Here is a 19249-nt window from a genome sequence, read left to right as displayed (position 1 = left end):
ATTTGTGTGCCCAAGACATGTTCTACTTGGGAAGACACCACATGTATCTTGTAGATATTTAGTGCTTTTGCTATTCTCCTTTCTCTCCCCTGACCCTTTTTACCTGAGGTAAAGAAAAGGAAGGCTCACCTTTCTCTCTGATGCCCACTTTCTGAGGGAGCGCATTTATTTGTGAGCATTTGGAGTATCTTCCGAAGTCGGGGTGGTATTTGGGTTTGCAGTATTTGCCTTCTCCTTCGTCTGGCCTTTTGGTGGGTAGAGCTGATGAATATACTGATAAATGGTTAGGTTAGCCTTCCTGAGGATATCTCAGGGTTCTGAAGGAAGTTCATGTGTTTTCCTAAATGAGTGATTTATTCCTAATTGGAAGGATTAGGTCTTAAGGCAGCAGAGTATAGATAGCATAGTAGTTAGTAGTTTAAGGGAATTATGGAACAACTTTTGGCATTGTGCCATCTTTTTTTTTTTTTTTTTTTTTGGAAACATCTATATTTAAAATTTTTTCCACCTCTGCCTTCTAAAATGCAAGGCGGTATGCGTATCTCAAGATCTGGAAGTTATCACGTTTGCTGTTTTGCCTGACAACCTGTAGTTGGGAAATAGGCGCTAGCAATCTTTAGCAACACAGGCATTTTGGAGGTTTTTTATTTTCCACTTGGTACAGGCAAAAGATCAGTACTTGTCACCAGAATTATGAAATCATAATGCAAGAGGAATTATTACAGGAATTACTATATTCAGGTTTTATAGATGAGGTCAGAGGAGATTAGAGCTAGAAGGACCCTGAGTTGTTTCCTTTTCATAGGGGTCCCCCCCCCCCCCCCCCACTGCTTCTGCCAACAAGGAAATGGAGTCCCAGCTTGCCCAAGGTCACAAGGTAGTTGAACCAAAGCAGCCCAGGTTTTGTGATACCACGGTTCTTTTCCTTGTACCACTCTGACCAACCAGAACCTTACAGGGTTTCATCTCCAGGAGATTCAAGTAAAAAAACTTCCTTTAGGTATATGAGGTTAATAGCAAACTTTTACTCTAAATAGTTGCCTGTGTAATTTAATTTAAGACAAGTGCTGCAAATATTTAACATCCTGCGGTTTTTAGCATAAATGGTTTCATCTCTTTCTATGTAAAGCAAGAAATGAGGCCTCTGAACCAGTATGGCAAGATCTCCAGAAACACCTGAAAGCAGGCATTTCTCCTCTCATGGAGCTGCAGACCTCCCTTTTCTGTCACTGGGTGAAGTCCCTACACCCCAGTGAGACCAACACCCATTGTAACTCTGGAGCAGGGTGGGACGTGAGCGCAGAAGGATGGAGCCTGTTGCCAGCGCTTCTTGTTACCGAGTTTGCTGTGAGTTGGTCTCTGCTAGCCTCCGGGTTCACTTGAGGATGTGTTTATTTTCTCTTTACTATACAGGATGTTTACAGCCATCCTGTGTGGTTTGCCCGCAACTGCACTTGCATTTGAATTTGGTGGGCAGCTTGCCCTGGGCAGGGGATATCCCCTGCCCGACCCATACAATCTCCAACACACACCCGCTCTTGTTTCTTTGACTAGCTGCCAGGTCTGTAGTGTGTGTGTGTCTGGGGGTAGAATAGAGTGGGTACTTATTTTGGAGATGGAAACACAGGAATTTTTTTTTTTTTTTTTTTTTTTTTTTTGAATAGGCCTTTCAGCAAGTTGGCGTAGCTTCAGGGCCAGCTCCCACACCGGCACAAAGAGCCCGGCTATGCGGGCCCCTCTGCATTTGTCGGATATAACGCGTCTTCTTTCTTGAATGAACACACATCCTGCCCTCCCCCCCCATGCATTGCTCTTTGTTTAGACTTGGGGTGTAATCTAAATAACTGGATTTACCAGCTTACGTTTCTAATATTGGAAAATTAAGTTATAAGATGGTGTTTGGCATACACGGCCCTCCACGAGGACCGGCTGGGCACTGCTTTAGACCCCCTAGTCCCCCCTCGCTCCCGCCTTGTCCAGCTGAGCTGCGTGCATACCCCTCGTCCTCCGTGGGTTTGTAAACGATCAGAAATCCTGGACAGAAATGGAATTTAATTAACCTAGAAATTGCTGTTGTGCCATATTTAGGGCTGCCCTAGAGATTGAGCACACAGAGAGCAATAAGCCGGTTAACCCTGTCCTGTAGGTAACCCCAGAGGAGACCCAGAGACACAGTGCCACAGTGATGGCGGGCTGTCCGGAAGCTTCCAAAGGCAGGGTTTGGGGAGGGCAGGAGAGGGCACCGGGGACTGTTACAGAACAAACAGTACTTGGCACAGGACTTGGTCAGCCACCAGTGGGTTTTCTTTACAAGCTTTGTCTTGGAATTTATCTGTTAACTTGGAAAATAATGCTAGTGTTTATTTTGGTCTGCTGCTTTATTCCCATAAAGGTGCTGTACTGTGTTTTCTTTTTAACCTAAATATGAAATATATTTGAAGATTTATTGGGGTAAAATTTTAAGTGATCAAGCGAAACGTTCCTTTGGCTATGGGCCCCGGTGCCAGCGAATCCCACATGAGAGAAGGCTTCTTCTGTGCACCATGGGGCGGGGAAGAGAGAGGAGGGAGAAGGTGGACCCCCTCTCACGCAGCTCGTCAAGAAGCACGGTCTCTGACGTGTGGCGGTCTCGTGTGCAGGGGCGCGTGGCAGGACCTCCACACCTGGGCCAGCAGATTGTGGCCCAGGGACAGGTGTGCTGCGTGTGGACACGTGGGGTGCAGCGGCATGCCTTGGGGTGGGGGGGTAGCTTGTAACGCAGCGTGGTTGACAGCCAGAACGCGACCTTAATTGGCTTTTGTTCGATGATTCTGCTGATGGGCAAGTGGCTCAGTGAATTCTCAACAAGCGATGCCGGTGGTGGTGGAGGAAATTGTGACCGAACGGGCAGGTTCTTCTGAAACTGATTCTTAGTGAAACTGGATTCCACTCGACCTTCGGGGAGCCGTATCCTGGGATGGCCAATAACCTTACTGGTGCAGAACCACAGGCCTCTCCGGGAGCTCTTGGGTCTATTTCAGATCTGTCCAGCCGTCTCCCTGCCACCTCCGGATCGCCATGCCCTCTGCCCCTCTGCTCAGAAAACGTGTGATTCCTAAGGAATGAGTGAGGAATTGGTATTGTTCATAAACGGGACAGCAGCGTAATGGTCCTGCCCTTCTCTCTCAACATCTACGGAGGGCTCGCCCTTGACACACAGCAGCCCGTACGTGCAGAAATAGGACATGAGGAGGCCCCGGCAGGAGAGCCCACTCTGTAGGCCACCGAAGGGCAGAGGAATGGAAATGGAGTTGAGTGGTAGGTCCTGGGGGATGTGCTATTTGAGGATGGCTCGGTCTCTCTGAGGAGGTGACTTTTGAACAGAGACATGGAAAACGTGATTCCGTAAAAAGCAGCAGGCTGGAATGTTCCCCTCGCTGGATTATGGGAAGAAGCCAGCCATGGTGAGATAAAGGGGAGAAGCATTCCAGCTAGAGGGAGCAGCCTGGAGTAAGCAGGGTCCCCTGAGAACCTTTGCCTCTATCCTAAGAGCATTTATTTCTACATAGAGTGACACTCTGGGGGAATCAGATCAGTAAAGCAACTTTCATTTCAACACGTCCGTCCCGCCCCCCCCCCGGCTCCCCCCCCCCCAAAAGAGGCACTTTTGCTTAAATGGGATTCACACCAGCAGGGCTGAGCTTTGTCGTGACTGGGTTGCCATGGGGCTCCTGTCCCTTCTAGAGAAGGGACACCCCAGATGGCCTTACCCACGACAAGGGGTTAAGATAGCAAGCTCTGTATTCTCTGAACTTGCTCTCTGAATTTTTTAGTCTTTTAATTCACATACACATATTTACACCACGGAAGGTGAGGAACAGCGATGATTTGATCTGAAACCACCTCTATCCCCTCACCCTCACTGCCTCTCAACCCTAGATTTTAACGCACTGTACATAGAAGGTTACCCTCAGTGTATTTATTCATATATACATGTATTTACACGTTTCTTCCTCAGTTGGTTTAAGTTTCTTCGGCTTGCTGGCGAGTTTGGTTTGGTTGGTTTCATTGACCTTCCTGGCACGGAGGGGTCTTCTGTAAGGGAAATTCCTTCCTGGATCAGTTGATGAAAGATCAACCCAGAAGTGAGTCTTGCTCCACTCGACACTCCTGTGGTTTGTGTGGGACAGACGCCCTCTGTATTTTCTGCGTTCTGGCTTGCTGTGCATTACGAACGGGCAGCAAAGGCCCTCCTGGCTAAACTTCAGGCAAAAAGGCCTTTGGAGGCCCTACATTCTGCTTGTTTCTTCCCTTGGTGCCCAGGAACCCCACACTCTCTCCAGCCCCACCCCTGGGTGGCTCTGAACTCCCTTAGTTCAACCTCAATTTCCATTTAAAGCATTTTCGCCCTGCTAATGGAGTGGAGGGTGTCCCTGGTGGAGGGACGGGTGGGTCCCATCTTGCTGCCCTGCTCGCGGCTGGCGCCCAGCAGCTGAGTGCAGGCCCTCCTGGAGCCCCACCGCCCTTGGTGGGTGTCTGATCATGCCTGTCCTGTCCTGCCCTGCACGCCAGCCTCCTTCTTCCCCCAGCTCCTCCAGGTGCAGATCATCTAGCTCTTCAGCACATCTGGACCTCCCCGCCCCCTTTCTGTACTGATTGTAAATAACATGCACTTATTTCCTCGTACCAGACACTCTAGAATGAACCACCTGTCCCGCAAACATACCCGAATGGCTAAGAGTGCTTCCTCCATGGATTTGGCCTCTGAGTTGTGTCATTCAAACTGTTTTGTTGCGTGGGGACAGCAAAGCAAAGTCACACCTTTGTAATCCTCCGGGACCCGCACACACAAAGCCAAACCGCAGACCTGCCCTTTCCGCAAAGTACGGATTCTTCTGGCCTCTTGAAAACAAGATATTGGTTTGTCTTGTTCTTTAGGTCCTGCTTTCATCTGGGTCTCACAAATACTTAATCACTCGGGAGCTTGGTTTATTCCTCTGAGGGGTAATCTGTTTTACTGCCGCTTTTTAATCTGTTATGCCCTTATTTTTCATAGCCTCCCTGAGAAAGTCATCAGGCAAAAGGCACCTTTTATTTGAGCAACGGTCAGAGCATTTATCTTTGAGGTTATGAAATTGTAGAATGTTTTGCCGTGTCCTGCTCTGTCATCTGTGTTTGCGTGTTTGTTTTTCATTCAGGCTGTGCCGTCTTCTCGTTATGTGTGGCATTTGTCGTTGCTGACTTTTGAGAAAGCAGTAAACACTGAACATCCTGTTCACATACAGGCAGTGATTCCATAAAGCCCCCTTAATGCCCAGAGTGTGAGTTGTGTCCATTGAAATGAAGATGTACAAATCAGAAAATTGCCAATTAAAACCCCTTTTCAGTAGGAAAACATGACGGGGGTTTTCTTTTAACAGGAAGGGCAAGTTGGAGGAAAGAAGGAGCTTGTTGGAAGAGGAGGGTAGTTCTCTTGGGCTCAGTCCACCCTGAGGGTGGCAGGGCATGGCGCCGCTGTCTACTTTTCTGTATCCTGTCCTTTCTCTGAAGCGATGCTGCTCAAGGCACGGGCTGTTTGCTGCCTGGTGACAGTGAGCTGAACAGGGAAATTGAGAGTGGGCAGTGAGCATGTTAAAGCAGTTGAACAGGGTGATTTTATGTCTGTTGAGTCTAATAATAAATTCGAGCTTGTAGTTTATGTCTTTCATTTTCCCCCTACAATAATTATCTTATAAAAATATCCATTTGTAAAAGACAGAAAATCTAAAGGGGACCGTGAGGGGGAACCAAAGGCAAAACGGATCCTCTTCTGCGATGGTTTGAGAAGCACCGCTCTTACGTCTCTCAGTCGGACGGACACACACACACACACACACACACACACACATACACATACATACACACACACACACACACACACACCCCGATCCTCCTTGAAGGTGGGCTTGGAGGCTCTCCCAGCACACGCTTCTGCTTTGTCTGTCATCTTCTGGACAGTCAGTTGGTTGCAAAAAAAAACCTCTTTGTTCCTCACAACACAAGAATGGGAGCATTGTTTTATTCCCTTACCATTTACGACGTTTGGAATTTCTGTTAAACCTTGTTATGTGGCTGTTTTCCTTTGGTTATTCCTGGGTTCTGAAGTGCTTTTGATTAATTGTGACGTTTGTAAGATTTTAGGGACTGAGGATTGTTGCCCAGTTAGTAAGCAGCAGTCATGCTCTCTCCCTGTTGATCAAATGTCAGTTCATATTGGGAATATGACCTATTCAGGAGTGTTTGTGGTGGGTCGTTAGGGAGGTAAGAGTTGAGTCTGGGCAGGACACGGGAGGTTAAAACTTAAGGGAGCTAATTTTTACAAAGTGGAAAACGTGTGTGTGTTTGGGGGGGTGTTATTTTGTTAAATACTAGAATGTTAACTTAAAATGTTAGGGTATTTTGAGCACCAGCAGTTAAAGATACTATGCTTACTGTTTTACATGATCTCAACGATAGTTAAGGGAAGACTTGTTTGTGCGATAGAATTATAAATATATGTAATACTCGAAGCAGCCTTGAGCTGGGGTGGCTTTATCAGTCCCACCCACATAGTGATTGATTCCAGTTTGGGGTTCTGAGCAGATCCGTTTAAAGCCCTGTGCCATAGGGCTGCTTTTTGATTCTTGTTTTTTCCCTGCTCTCAAATACTGTTTTTTGAGCATCTTTATGAGCAGGGCCAGAGAGGTGGTTTAAAGCAGGACACGTACAGGTTCACACCCTCAAAGGTGTTTCTTTTCCATTAGGCGTTGAGATCTTGAAAATTCAAGGAAGAGCTAATAGGAGGCAATTTATGATAAAGGTCAAGTCAGCTATACAGGGGGTAAAAACACTTAGGTAGAAAAAGGAAAGTGACTATTGGCTACAGCATTAGGAAAAAAGTAAAGAAACCTTTCCAAGAGTCATTAGGATTCACATTAATAGAGTGTCTGACATGTAAAATTGTGTAAATGAACAATGTCTGGTTAAGGAGATTGAAGTTGTGATTTGTAGACACCAAGTGGATAAATTAGGGGATTGGTATCTGTGTAGGATGGTAATAGGGAGAGGCCTGAGAAAGGTAGGTTAAGGCCAGTTTTTCAAATCCCTAACTAAGGACTTTGGAGTTTTTGTATGGGCAGAAGGTAACCCATAATTTGGCCATGAAGGAGGGGTTTTGAATAGACTAGAGAAGTGGACTTCCCCCTCTCCCCCCACCCCCTGCATTACAAGCTTTAATTCCAGGTGGATTTATTTGGCTGAATTGGAGTTAGAAGAGCTTAGAGGTGGGGAGACTATTTCCTCTGGGGGTGTGAGACCAGGTCAGTGACAGGCTAAGGTGGACGGGGGGTCCTTACACAATATGAAGGCAGTTGTGCATGTGTTTGTGATAGTATCGTGTTAAAGCACAGAATGCTAAATAAATGTGGCAGATGATTTGTGAAAAAGTACAAAAGCCATTAATCCCGTGTCACCTAATACCGCATGCCGCTTTGGAAATACCCAGGCACACCCTGGTTTGTGCACAGGCACGCGCTTGTGTGCAGACGTACACACATGCTCATGGTGCATATTTTATATCAGTGTAGAAAACGTAGCCCTTTAAAGCAAATTTATTGCCCTTTAAAAAGCAGGCTTGTGGTTTACGAGAGTGAGAGAGATATAGAGAACCTTAATTAGAATCAAAGAGTTTGCTTGAAATAAGGTCTCTCTTCCCTTTTGTGTCATGATTTTATTGCTGCACGTAGATCTGTATCCTCCGATCTCTGCTTGTTGTTAATTTTCTTTTGCTTTTACAGGCCCAGGCTGCAAGCACAAAGGAAGTTTGCTCAATCCCAGCCGAATAGTCCCAGCACAACTCCAGTAAAGATAGCGGAGCCATTGCTACCCCCTCCAGCTACTCAAATTTCTGACCTCTCTAAAAGGAAGCCTAAGACAGAAGATTTTCTTACCTTTCTCTGCCTTCGAGGTAAGACTGTGTTGCCAGTTTGGCGGGAGCAGCCTGGTTGAAAGAAAAAGGGGCAAGGCTGTCCCCAGGAGGTTTGATGTTGGCTTTGGTCTCTGCTCTACACCCTCTTTGAATTCCCAGCCTGGTTTGAAGGAGTGAGAGTGTAAAGTGAGGAATCCCACCCAGAGGGTGCTTGAGCCTTCCTGTTTCTCCTTCCCTTTTCCTCTGACTCTTGAATCACCTTTCTTGGCGTCTCAACACACAGTGTCACAGTTTGTAGTCTTACCAATTTGTACAATTGACTTCTCCCTGACATCCTTTTAGGACCTCTACCACCCCAGCATCACCGTCACACACATGCTTTGCAAACTTGGCTTTTTGTTTTGTAATTTTTTTTTTTTTGGTGGGGTAGTTGTGGATGGGTGTTAAGTCCCGTTTCCTTGTGTTTCCTGAGGTCTGGGAATAAGCCACGCTGATGGAGGGTACACTCCCTCCCCCCACCGTACTACTTTAGGAAAAATAACAGTAGTGCTTTGTAGGTATAGATAACAGTGGAAATATTGGTCTGTACATACGAACAGGACCAATGAACGGAGTGCACAGAGAGGATACAATTTTGTAATGAAGGATGGGTTTGGATTTACATGGCCTTATTTTGGGAAAGTCTTTACTCTAGGAACTAAGTGAGGGACGAACACAGAAGATGGTGAGGGAGATTGAGGGGCCTCTCCATGTCGGGTAGGGGCATCACAGAAGGGAGACTTCGTGCTTCTCATTGCCCTGTCGGGCCCCTGCGTTTCAGTCTGGCCTTTGATTGATGGTGCTCACATTGGTCACTCCATTGAGGCAGGTCTGTCAAGCTTTTCCACGGAAAGCGGACCCTTGGCAGCTTTTGTGATTATACATATTTCATTGAGAGGCTCTTTGAAACTCCGTATTTCATTTCTCATCAAACTCGATTTACTCATTTTTGGGGATCTGGATGGACCCATTTCCTGTTTTGTTCAGAGGGTTGTAATCTATTACTCTCATCTGTTTTGATGTTTGATTGTCCCAGATCCCATCAGTGGAGCCCCTTCAAGCTGGCTCCCTTGCCCTTTGACACGTCCCTGTCATCCTCCCATCCCAGCTCCCTGATACAGCGGAATGTCCCGGACTCTTGTTGTGCACTCCCTCCCTCAGCCCTGAAATCAGCCATTTCTTCTAAGAGCCCTGTTTATTTTCAGGAACAGCTGCTCTTAAGAAGCTAGGATCTGGGCTTGAGGTGTGCTCATAGCTATCGGAGGGAAATGCATTGTGTGTGTGTGGGACATGTGCAAGGGCATGTATGTGCACATGCACACACATGCTCATTTAGTGTGCACATCTATGTCTCTAGGTCTATTAAAATCCATGAATGAGCACCAGTACCTCCCAATTTTAGTTTAGCACCAAAGGGTTCCTTCTGGTTTTCTTTTTTTTTTTTTTCCTATATTAAACAGTGAGAAAGTTGACTCCTGTTATCCATAAATTGTTTATTTGATCCATCTTCTCCAGTGTGCCCCACCTCCCATCTCTGCTGGCACCCTCCCCATGGAGCCCTTCTGATCTCACTTGGCTCGGACCCTGTGAACGGCCTAACCTGTGTGTGAACACCTCTTCATCCTCCTTTGGCTCTCGCACACCACAGCGGCTGCCGTGGTCGACACACACACACACACACACACACACACACCCTTGTACCGGTTTGCTTTAGGACTAAATGGTTCGGGAAGGGAAAATGAAGGGTAAGGTTTTTGTTTGAGATGACAGGCTACTGCTATGATAGTCCTGGGAGACTCAAGACATAAAGGAGGGGAATAACTGTATTTCAGGGCGGACCACTTCTCCCTCCCGAAAGGGAGGTGGGGTGGGTAGCAGGGCCTCCTGCCAGCACTTCCCTTGGGTTTGACACAGCTCCTCGCCGCAGGAGTCTAGTGATCCTAGGTGTTGAGGGTGGAGGTGGAAAGGAGGGTGTAAAAACCCACTAGCAAAGAATCAAGTGCAGGATCGGCTGTGAAGGGTGAAAGGAAGAGGAAAGATGAGAGCGGCCAGCAGGCTGGTAGGGGGTGGGGTGGTGTCATCAGCAGTGGAGAGTGAGTGGGACCAGGTGCTCAGAGGAAGGAGTTTGGGCCAAAGGGATCTTTGAAGGGTCAACAGTGTCATCAGCAGCAAGATGGTTCAGGTGAATAATTAAAGCTCTGTGTTGGTAGGACTCTTCATTGTGTCTTTTTAATCCCACCGGAGCCAAACTTACCTTGGAGCCATGCCTTAACTCTTTTCTTTAGGAAGATTCACTGATCTTCTTCTATTAGGATGTCAGAAAACTGCTCTGCAGATTATGGAATTTAGTTATGAAAGTTTTTACCTATGGAGTGGGTGTGACTTGTTTTTAGAGCAGAATTTGTATGTTTGTGCCATGTGCACCTATATATGCATAATTTTTTTTAAATCATATTTTCTCTGGTTTTGGGTGATTTGGGGAGGGCCTTGCTTGGAGAGGCATGCTTATTTCTCGAGTAAATGGCACCTAGGGAAAACATTACCAAGTACCCAGCTTTGACATTTCCAGGCTCTAGACACAAGAGAATCATGTCTTTTCATAGACACAGTTTACTTCTGTCACTTGTCAGATGGAACAAAAGTTTCAGTAAGTGAAACCTAAGATGTTTAATTTTGGAAAAATGCTCTGAGGCTTGGAAAGTTATTCCTACATTCATGAGCCAGACAATAAAATAGGTTTCGTTGTTTATTTTAGCTGATATGCAATAAGGTTTTGACACAGAGTACTGCACCCTCTTACTCTTCCTCCTGTACTTTTTAGATTTAAGGTATTTTATTTTAAAAGCCAGGGCTTTGTGAGGTCAGGTGTGTTTACCTGATCTGGCTTTTCTAAAAGCCTCAAATGGTAGGTGATTCGCTAAGTACTTCATGATATTGGAAATATGATGGATTTGGTGGCATTAGATGGCATACTTTAATATGCAGTTGCTTGAGCTAATTAAAACTCATATTTTGAGGTGTACAAGGGTTAAATAGACAAAGCCTGTTGTAGTGGTACTTTAATAATTCTCTTTCAGTTTCAAATATTTAAACTTTTTTTAGTTATAAATGTATTTCATGTTCCTCTAGGGAAGATCAGCAGAAAAGATGGAGAAACAGACCAAAAAATAAAAATAAAAAAATAATCAAAATACCCCTCCCTCTAATCTTCCAGAGACAACCACTGTTTCTCATCTCTTTGGTGAAAATGTTACTAAGCCTTTTCTGTGCATATACAATACAAGTCACACACCCCAAATGGAATTGCATTATATTTTTATTTTTGCAATGTGGTTTTCCTGTTTCACACTCTCACATAAATACCCCTTCCATCTTGTGGGTGTCTCATCATTTATCTAATTCTTGATTTACATGTAGATGTATTTCTAACTTTTAGGTATCAACTGCTGGTGACACTTCCTCACTTAAGTCTTGGCCTCATCTGGAATCTTTACAGACAAAGTTGATAGTTGGGAATTTGATTACGTTTTTTTTTTATACCTGCATTCTAATTCTGCCGCTGCTTTTTTCGTATGGGCTCCACACCAAACAGAGCTTGCCTGAGCCCCAGACTTTATGCTCAGCCTCAAGAGCCTGGCCACTCCATCACCCTTTACAGGAGTCTCTGGGTAAAGAAGACAGTCTTGATAGGCTCAGTATTGGTGGGAAAGAAAGCCTGGTTGCAGAAATCATGAAGGAATCAAAGACCTGGAAACGATGTTTATTGCCAAGGATTACAGATCATCCTTTTCTCCAGTCCTCTGTTATTACCCATTATAGTCTCAGAGCTAATTTGGAATATGGAAGAGAATGAATCTTGAGACTGAGAAAAAGCCGACAAGTAGAGATCTTTAAGCCTTGGTGTTTGTTACCCATCAGTGACACTCAGCAAGCCCAAGACCCAACCTTCTCCCCACAACTCCATTAAGTATCTTCAGCGAAAACCTGGGGTGGGGAAAAACGATACCATTAATAATTCTGGGATTAGTGTGTACATGTCAACACAGCAGCCAGTTGTTCAGGGATAAGAAGCTTTAGAGATTTAAAAAATCTGTCTTAAGGCACGCGGAGACCTTTCAGCTAAGTTTGCCAGAGCTCTCTCCTTTCCTATTTAATATCATGACCTAAAATCTCTAAAGGAAAGGAAGAGTGAAATCTCTAAAGGAAAGGAAGAGTGAATAGTGCAGCCGGCCTGAAGTGTTTGCCTGCAGTGTATTTATCTTTAAATGGCTGCTTTGAAGGGGGTCCACATGGCTCCTGCCAGAGGCATAATTAGCATCTTTTGCGGTGTACATTGGCCGAGAAGGGGGAGGGGTGTGTGCCCTGGGCCGCGTGCATCGATTCTAACCATCGCTGCATTTTCTTTCACTGGTCTCGTTATTCTTAATGAGTTCTGTCTGCTTCTCTTTGTCCTGACTATGATGATTAGCAGGTTAAAAAAGCTTAACACAGCAGAGCAGTGGCAGGTTAAATGATTCTCTTATTTATATTTTTCTCTTTATGGGGCTCTGCAAACAAGGGGGATTCCCAAGGGGGTTCCCTGAAAATACACATCTGCACATGGTTCCTTCTTCTGACCGTGGGTTTCACCGTCCAGTGTCACAGTTCGGAGGAAAGAAGAGAGCTCTTTTGGAGGAGTTCTTAGGAAAGACCCACACTGTCAGCCATGGCGAAGCAGTCCTTTCTGTTTTGGGACTGCTTGCCTTTTGTTTCCCAGGTCTTAGAGAATCTTCAGCGATCAGCCATCATTCAATTGCTAATTAATTCAGCAAGCCTTTATTGAACATTTTTTATATGCCAGACACTAGAAAACAGATTAGCAACAGGAAAGCAGTATCCCTGTGGTAGGTGCGATAGACCAGCTAGGCAGTGCCAGGGTAGAGGGTGCGTGTGTGGAACAGGAAAGGACTCTGCCCAAGGCTCTCTGGGATGGAGCTGACTTTGTAGAAGTAGAAAGCTCTGCAGGAGCGCCTACCAAGGCCTGGGATGGAGCTGGCTTTGTAGAAGGAGAAAGTTCTGCAGGAGCCCCTACCAAGGCCTGGGATGGTGTTGGGTTTCTGTTTTGGAGGACCCCTCGTTAAAGCAGGGGAGTTAGACGTGTCAGATTCTGTGGGCCCTGGGCTGGATATTCACTGAGGTTCTTCAGCTGAGAGAGGAGACATAACATGTCCAGACCCTTATTGAGTAAGATGATCCCGGCAACGACGGAAAACGGATTGAGGCTAGAGGAAGGGCTCGCCAGCGGGTTGTTGTAGGAACACAGGCCGGAGGCTGAATGATCCTGGTGGGTCTTGGGCAGATGACTTAAACCACTCTCAGTCCAAGTGTCTTCTTTTGTAAAACAGGTGTGTAGTTAGCACACAGTTGCTGTGGAGTTAAAGTCATGGGTGTGAAGCAGGCCAGATGGTGCCTGTGGTGACCATCCAATGGACCTACGTTTCCCAGTGAATTTAGGCAGACGAACAGGGTATTGGAGGAGCCTTCCATTTGAAACTGAAGAGGAACGATATAAAAGACCAGCTGAGGAGAATGCAGGTACCAGAAGAGACAGACCACCCATGGAACTCTCTCTAAAGACAGTCGTTGGCTTTATTGGTAAGGAGCACATGTTTTGTTAGAGTACTGGCGTTGGGTATTGAGGATGATAAATTCTAAGTAGGGCAAATGCAAAAGCCTGGGGTGATTTAGAGGTCACAGAATGAAAGGGGATTAACCTGCTAGAAAGCAATTAAGTAATCCTCCAATTGCAAGGAACACTATGGCACTAGTAATGAACTTCCTTGAGCAAAATGGGAATACTTTACATGAACTCTTTGGGGGAGGAAGGCCCTCTGTCACAGTGGTACACAACTTTTTTTTTGATGGATCCTTTTGAGAGGTGTCGCATCTTAATTTTTGAGAGAGGTAACAGACAAAGTGGTATTCTTGCCACCCTGAGGATTTCAGTGGCCACCCTCACTTTTCTCCAGATCAAACTGGCCTTATGTTCCTCATATGCTTGGTTTTCCAAGAGTCTGTATACTTGGCCGAGTTGTGCTGAGCAAGCAATTTACTTGCCAGGATAGTTTATCAGGCTAGTTACGAAGAAATATGAAACCATCGTGTCCTTAAGCGCCAAGGAGGGGAAGGATGGATCCCCTTTAATTGCTCTGTGACCTCGATCAGTCGTTAAGACTCCAAGACATTTTGCTCAGAGGGTTGGCCCCGCTCCAGACTAGCTGGCCTCCGACCAGGCTTTGCCCTCCCTGCAGATAAAGCAGCTCCCTTCTCCCTGCCCGTGGCTGCTGGCGCGGAGTCAGTAGCCTTTCTCACAGTTGCTTCCGGCCTCCCCCTTAGTTTCTGGAGAGTCCCGTAGTATTTCTCGTCCTTCCTGAAATCCATCTAGAGAAGGTAGATGGAAGTAACGATAGTCCTGTTTTGTTTACAGAGCACCTTGCTGGCAGCTGACAGCACTAAAGTCATCAGGACCCACGTCCCAAAGGCAAGGTGCCCCTTCTACCGTATTTACGTCTGATAGGATTTGTGGACACTTTCGTGGTGGAGAGAGCACAGACTTGGGTGTTCGGGTCGTCTCTGTGTGGCCTTGATGAAGTTAATTTCTGACTTGTTTCCACTTTGTGCCGTGTGGTGTGATCTGCACATTCAGTTGCTGTGAGGAGATCCAGAGACCTCATTGCATTTGACTGGACGTGTATTCGTTTGTGTACGTTTCAAGCCACAGGTGTAGACAGCCTCATGGGAAAGACAGTAAGCAGATTATTCCAGCTGTTAATTAAATGATACTTTCTCCTATTGCTGTGGTCGGCTAGGTCGGTACGTTAGCCGACATGTTAAGAGGGAAAGTGGTTCTCGTTGCCAAGTCTCTCACGTCAGGGATCTTAGAACACGTGCCCTGCCGTGGGGCATTTCCTAAACGTGCAGTCAGACTGGCACATCTGGGGGCACGTAACTGAAGAGGGGCACACTGAGGTGACAGTCATATCATCACTTCCTCCCTGTTCTTCCTGAAAAAAGGCTCTTACGGGCTGAAGGTTTCCAGCTCTCACAAGGCATTACTCTGCCCAAGTTCCAGAAATTCTAACTGTTGAGTTCATTTTGTGTTTGCATCCTATTTCTGTGCACCGCACTGCCCCCCTCCCCTTGTTGCCAGTCTGATAGCTTTCCCATTTAGTAAAGCAGAGAGGAAATAAATTGCCTTTGCTCTCACCTATGGAAAGTGACAGCCTGCTTTTATAGTTTCGAGTTGTTTTTGTCACTGAAGCCATGTGTCAGCCTAATAATGGCGCTGAAGTGTGGGTGTTGACAGTGCTTTTGCATATGCTACCTCAGAGGCCTTTGGGATCATCACAGATGTTACGTCTGAAGACATTAATCTCATTGTACAGACAAGTAAATGGAGGCTCCTGACGAGTGGGCACGTGACTGCCGAGCTGATGATTCATCCTGGACTTTTGGATTCCACGTAGAGTCGTTTTCAATGACTGCCATCCTTTTTTTGGATAACGTGTGTATTATAAGGAAGAGCAGTTCCAGGATGGGCTTCATTGCCCAGGCTCCTCCTTATCCCATAAGGAATTAGGGGCCCCCTTTGTGTTTGGCCTTTGGCTGGAGGGCTGTTTCCCAAGCCCTGCTAAATGTACCCCTGGTGGTGCCAGAAATGACATTAGCTGCATGTTTAAAAATTCTATTGTAATATTAACTACCTTTTCTTTAGGGCATGTGATATTAATTTTCTACTGATATAATAGAGAGAATCCATTTAAATCATGAATATGAATCACTTTAAAGAAAATAGCAGGTGGATATGGCACATAATCTTAGGGCCTGTGGAAGTGGGTGGGGTTTGGGAAGTCTTGGTGTAAATTCTTCTTCCCTGGTAAATTGTAAAGGCCGACCTGGAAGAGACAGAGGTCATCATTCCGTGTGTTATAGTTGTCCCAGTCTTTCAGGGCACTTGGTATTTACGTGTGGGGTGCGTGAGTGTTCAGGGTGAGTACGGATGTCTGGTCTGTGAGGGTTGCTGGTGCCTGGATCAGTGCCGGGTACATACACAGTGGGATGAATGGACCAAGGCAGTTGTACCCACTTTCTCCCTTGACTCTCCAGTTTCGAAGGATGGAGCTCTCTCCTCTCCTCTAACTCAGGAAATCAGTAAATAACTATCCCTTTCTCCCCCTACCCAGGCCCTACCAGGTCACTTTGAAGTTTTGTATTTTAATTTAATATGATAGTAGCGGCTGATTGCTTTCATTCTGTTTGTGTATCCTGAAGATCAATCACGAACACGCCAAATCGGGGCGGGGGGACAGCCCAGAGGTTATTAGGTCAAGCTACAGAATTTGACTCCCCAGCTAAATGACAGCTGGCAGGGAATCCCTTTAGGGTCTTTGCAAAATAGAGCCAGCTATGTTTAGCTTGTTAAGATAAAGAACTGGTCGGGGGAGGGAAGATAATGAGAACGAGGGCTTGTATGTGTACATGATTCATGGAGAAGAATCCAATTTTATAGAAACCACAGCCCAAATTAGAGAAAGCAAGCTTTTGGATTAAAATGATTTCTGTTGTGGTTGTAACATACCACAGTTTGATTTTTGTCCAGATGAAAACATTTGGTTTTCACTTCAGTAAATATTGTGGAGACATTGCCAGCTAATTCTGAAAAGTAATGAAATACGGCTTTGGCAAAGCGCAGATGCGTTCTGCACTCCCGATCCCACTGACTGATCCAAGTTCAGATTTTTTTTTCATGTTTGCTAATGTGCTTGAATAATCAGGAGAGAAAAATCTGCCTGCGATTTTAATAGAAAATTGTATATACTAAATACACATGTATAACTTACCCCCCTCTCCCCATACCCTATGCAATCCTTAACTCTCTTAAAACACTAAAAGCATTCACCTTTCATTGATCACTCCTTTAAAACTACAGAGTTTGTAAAGGAGCGAGATGGTGTGATTTTTGTGTGATAAGCAGCCTGTCTGACTTGCACGAGTGGGACTTATACCTCTGATGGGGAGAGCCCACCTGAGGACACCAGGTGTGGGTGCTGCAGAGCCCTTCCTTTCTCAGACCCCTTGTTTTCACCTCCTTCGCCTGTGTTTTGCAGCAGAGCCCTGCTGTAGAAAGGGAAGGTTGTTATTTTCGTCTCCGTAGATCCGTGCCCGGTTTTCTGAATGCTGAACCCACAATGAGCTTTTGAAAAGTTTGCCTCATCTGACATTTGGAGGGAAGACGTTTCCCTAATAAATTTTCTAGAGAGGAAGCTTACCTCTTACGTGAGAGGATCTATAAGTTGCCAACTATTTTTAACGAAAAATTCTAAAAACACGTATAGTCTTCTGTTTTCAAATACTAAATGTTAATTTAACTTTCTATTCACACAGCCTCAATTTGATTATCTAATATACCTGTTCACCCATTTTATACTGAAGAATGTAGGATAATTTTCACCAGTGATAAACAGCACAGACTTCTGGGTGATTTTAGGGCTTTAAAATATCCTTTCCTTCATCTTTTTCTTTTTCTTTTTCTTTGTGTGTCTAGCAGATTCCTCCTCTAAACTTATTTGTAAATTAGATAATTGAGCTTGTATCTAGGCTAAGAAGAAATAAATAAGCTCTATGTGAATGTTTTGACTAGTTTGGCTTCTCAGATGCTTTTGGTTTCCTTTTATGTATTTGAGGTTCTTCTTTGGCTATTCTCAAGGTATTACCAGACAACAGTCAGTGTTTCTCTATCACCTTGATTATGAAATGTGAGATGATCTTACTGGTTTTGTGTCAACAAGAAAGAAAGAAAGGGGCTGTTTTTGCTGCCTTTCCCCTAGTGCTGTGCTTTCTCCTGATCTGGAATGTTGGCTTGGCCTCTCCGTGGCTTTGCAGATGGACATGTCAGCGGGGTCTTAGAGGGATTTCCAGTAGCTACGTGGTGACAGAGCTTTGGAATATGCAACATTAGACTCTGTTGGATTTAGTCTTTTCTTCTTGCTTCAGTTTCACTACAGGGTTAATGAGAGGTACAGTTGGTATGCAGGTCCCCAGTAAAATTCTGGAGGTCTGGTTTTTCTGGGGGAGAAGGCTGTGGTTGATGAGGCCACTACTGAGGGACAGGTTATAGATTGGCAGTGGCTTCTTGAACAAAACCTGGAGAATAGTGAGGCCATACCCAGGCTTGGGGAGAGTGCCGTCCATGATGAGTGGCACCTGCGGAGGGGAGAATTGGCACAAGCCTAATATTTGAACCACGGGCATCTTGCCTCTGTTAGTGATTAACTGACCTCTCCGCCTGAGGATCCTTATTATTGAGCATTGGTCCTTTTCCTCCACTTAGCCCTTCTCCCTTCTTTGTACGAGCCTCTCCATTCCCCATCTGGTTTGAGAATCTTCATTGCCTTTTATTTTGTTGATGCTTGATCTTTAGGTCCAGACCAACATGTCAGTCATCTGATGAGAACCCAAATCACCTTTCAGGGTGAAAGCATTCTGCTTTTATCCCCCGTGCCTCCATACTTAGAGAAATTGTGTCCTTTCCCACCTCTGACTGCAGAGCCAGTCCCGTCAGAAAGATTTTGTATTATTATAAGTTTTGGTTTGAAAGTGAGTGCCTCAGGAAACACACACCTCCACCTCCCCTTTTACTGGTCTTCTGTTTTCTGTTTCACTTTTCTCTTAGCCTCTGACTGTCTTTTAGACTATGTAACAGGTTACATCACTTTGTTTTTATATTTGCTGAGAAGCTGTTTAAAGAAATGGATTCATGGGACTTCCCTGGTGGTCCAGTGGTAAGGAATCCACCTTACAGTGCAGGGGACACGGGTTCGATCCTTGGTTGGGGAACTAAGATCCCACATGCCGCGGGACAGCTAAGCCCGCGGGCCACAGCTACTGAGCTCGCACGCCTCAACTAGAGCCCACAGTGCCACAAACTACAGAGGCCATGCGCTCTGGAACCCACGCGCCACAGCTAGAGAGAAGCCCGCGTGCCGCAACAAAAGATCCCACATGCCGCAACGAAGATCCCGCGTGCCGCAGCTAAGATCCGACGCAGCCAAAAATAAATAAATAATAAATCTATATATAAAAAAAAGAAATGGATTCATAAGATTGGTTGTTTTCTTTTGTTGAAGAAATTACTTCATATGCTTTCTTTAAGATGTTAATGAAACTTGGATTCTGAACTGAGCTCCTAAACATTCCCTCCATTTTAGTTCTTTGGAACATAAATTTAATGTTCACCCCATTCTCAGA

The 19249-nt window shown here is 45.5% G+C and overlaps 1 protein-coding gene across 10 annotated transcripts in view; it reads left to right on the top strand.

Annotated features, from left to right (window-relative positions):
* Positions 1–19249, top strand: part of JARID2 (jumonji and AT-rich interaction domain containing 2) — a 243013-nt gene that overhangs the window by 172749 nt on the left and 51015 nt on the right. For all 10 annotated transcript variants that reach the window (XR_014232297.1, XR_014232298.1, XM_082345419.1 and 7 more), the window contains one exon: positions 7794–7963. Coding sequence is in view for 2 of the 10 variants with exons in the window: in XM_082345419.1 (XP_082201545.1) it covers positions 7794–7963 (170 nt within the window). In the remaining 8 variants the exon portion in view is untranslated. The remainder of the gene's footprint in view (positions 1–7793; positions 7964–19249) is intronic.

Source organism: Balaenoptera borealis (genome assembly GCF_965194805.1).
Source record: "Balaenoptera borealis genome assembly, chromosome: 12".
NCBI classification, from domain to species: Eukaryota; Metazoa; Chordata; class Mammalia; order Artiodactyla; family Balaenopteridae; genus Balaenoptera; species Balaenoptera borealis.
This window is presented reverse-complemented; position numbering and strand designations above follow the sequence as displayed.